This window comes from Polyodon spathula, unplaced genomic scaffold (genome assembly GCF_017654505.1).
Source record: "Polyodon spathula isolate WHYD16114869_AA unplaced genomic scaffold, ASM1765450v1 scaffolds_787, whole genome shotgun sequence".
Taxonomy (NCBI): Eukaryota; Metazoa; Chordata; class Actinopteri; order Acipenseriformes; family Polyodontidae; genus Polyodon; species Polyodon spathula.
Window position 1 is genome coordinate 22,501 of NW_024472274.1, and position 2,500 is coordinate 25,000.

Sequence of the window (2,500 nt, forward strand, 5' to 3'; positions counted from 1 at the left end):
TATATTCTATAAATAACCAGAGTCCTTTTGTTTTTTTTCCGAGTATAGTTAATTTTGCGTGTGTGTGTGTGCTTTTTATAGCCTTGTAATGTCTTCCGCTGGCTCCTGCGCGGTGAGCCGTGAGAGTTCTTCGGTGGCAGAGACACTTGGAGCGGCAGCGGCTGCGGCAGACGACCCGGCGGTCGTGGCTGTAGATGAACCCGAAGAAGCCGAGGATCTGACTTTGGTATTGGGTAACCTGTGATCTTTTTTCCACTTCATCCTCCTGTTCTGAAACCAGATTTTGATCTGCCTTTCAGAAAGCACCAAGGAATGGGCGATCTCGATGCGTCTCCGCCGCGTTAGGTACCTGTTATAGTGGAATTCTTTTTCCAATTCTAACACTTGCTGTCGGGTGTAAGCAGTCCGAGACCGCTTTGGTTCCGCTCCATTGAAACTGGGAGACACTGGATAGGATCGAGGGAGGAGATGAAGAGGAGGATGGAGAAATAGAAGGAAAAAAGCAAAAGACTAGATTAAGGAAAGTGTGGAAATATACAAACAAAACAAAACGAAATGCTTTATAATTAAGTTGTGGCGCGCCTATATTATTGGGGAGGTTTTCTATACTTGAAAATCTGAATTATTGATGTAGCATTACAAAGCTTGAGCTGGGATATTTAAAAATATATATATATATATATCTTCCCCCTCTCTCCTCTCCCTCTCTCTCTCGCTCTCTCTCTCCCTCTTTCTCTCTCATACAAAACAGAGTCAGCCACATGGCCAGGGCTGCCCAGACTACTCTCAGACATAAAATTTATGGTGGGTGTAATTACCACTTCGGAGTCGTAAATCCAGCTCAATTGTGCTATTTCAAAAGAGCTCCTCTCATATCTAACAGGGGCTGCCTAGAAGATAGCGACCAAATAAAAGAGGGAGGGAGAGAGAGGGATCAGGGAGAGAGAGAGAGAGGGAGCAGGGATAAGGAAACAAACTCAAGTTGCCTACCGGTACTGACGTGGATTTTCTTCATCCAAGGGTAAACCACGGGCTGCTTGGTGGAAGCAGCGGCGCTCGGATGATCCGGGTTTGCCTGGCTGCAGGAGGGAGGTGGTGGTGCAGGCGTTGGGATGGCAGGGGTATTGGGCAATGGAGCTGCTGGCTCGCAAGGGGCTGCTTGCGGCTTTGAAGCGAGGAGGTGCCCGGCTTGGGGGTGCCCATGCCCCCTCTGGTGCGCGGTTGGATTCTCCGGATCGGGGATGTTCCCACAGCTGTATTGACGATCCTGGTAGCTTGGCCGTGGAGGGAACAGCTCCTGGTGATGATGTTGATAGCCCGGGTCCCCTCTTGTCCGGCTGTAATACTCGGGGCTGTGGTCTGGGATGTAGCTGTTTTGCGAATATTCCTCACACGGAGGGAATTTCGGATCGATGTAGTTAGAGTCCATCAAATACGAACTCATGATCATTAATTTCTGGAGTGGAAAATAATTTTTCTCGCTTTGTCGTTTTTCTGCTCCATAAATCCCTCCTACTAGCAAGCGACCCTGTAAAGTTAGTTTTACCACGTGATTCCACTGGCCAATGGCGACGAGTGAGCTAGTCCCCGGATAAGGAACCAAAAGGTTTATTCAAAATGCGTGCCCCCCCCCCAACATCCCCCTCCTTGTTTGTGCGTGTGTGTGTGTGTGTGTGCGTGATTGTGTGTGTCCTATGAAACTGGGGCAGCATAATTGGGTTAGGAAAATGATATAAAAACTCCATTAATAAACAAGCAAGATGATAAGCTTACTGTATCTCACGAGGCTGCCAGTCGGTGCTGTCTTGAGTCTTGCTCAGGTAGAGGTGGGGAAAATAAACCAACTTGTTCAGCCCCCGTCCACAAATAGGACGGTCTTGATCAAAAGGGTTGCGCTCCGAAACAGATGCATCACCCGGCATCTTTTTGGAGACGAGATCCTGGTAATAAACGGTTGCATCCTAAAAAAAATAAAAATAAAATAATAATAATAATAATAAAATAATAATAATAATAATAATAATAATAATAATAATAATAATAATAATAATAATAATAATAATAATAATAATAATACATGGAAATAAGTTTATACCTTAAAAACCAATAACAATAAAATAAAGGCGACATGCATTTTAATATGTCATGTGTTCACGTTTGTGGAATAGGGTTGTGTGTCACTGGGGTCTTCTTGCGCTCCTTGCTTCTGTGTTCGGGTTTGACACAGTTGCGCTATTCAGAAGCGGCTTGGAACAGTCTTGTAAAAGGCATCGCGTTCACACAATAAATCTGCAGCCATATTGTTGAAACGCGTGGCACTGTCTTTTAATTGAGAGATGTCTCGCCTATTTGCATTATATACAGCTTCTCTAGAAAGCACGTAGCTGCGCATCTTTCATTCTCTCCCAATTTAGAACAACAAAAGGATTCTAAATTAAGACTTAACCACGGGGAGTTTAAATTAGGGTAGGCTTTCTTATCCCTCCCGTTTTGGTGTTTG

The 2,500-nt window shown here is 44.9% G+C and overlaps 1 protein-coding gene across 1 annotated transcript; it reads right to left on the reverse strand.

Annotated features, from left to right (window-relative positions):
• Positions 1-27: 27 nt before the first annotated feature.
• On the reverse strand, positions 28-1,956 carry LOC121308859 (homeobox protein Hox-C4a-like). Its single transcript, XM_041241533.1, has 3 exons — positions 1,774-1,956; positions 991-1,528; positions 28-446 (listed from the first exon to the last, which is right to left on the reverse strand). Exons 2-3 carry the CDS (start codon positions 1,448-1,450, stop codon positions 76-78), a joined length of 831 nt encoding a protein of 276 aa, XP_041097467.1. The 5' UTR covers positions 1,451-1,528; positions 1,774-1,956; the 3' UTR covers positions 28-75.
• Positions 1,957-2,500: the final 544 nt, after the last annotated feature.

What these genes read in the sequence shown, in the direction of transcription:
- LOC121308859 (XM_041241533.1), bottom strand. Translation starts at nt 1,450, where the DNA reads ATGATCATGAGTTCGTATTTGATGGACTCTAACTACATCGATCCGAAA. An exon ending in GAAAATCCACGTCAGTACCG is followed by an intron (nt 447 to 990) that starts GTAGGCAACTTG and finishes GATCCTATCCAG; the next exon opens with TGTCTCCCAGTTTCAATGGA.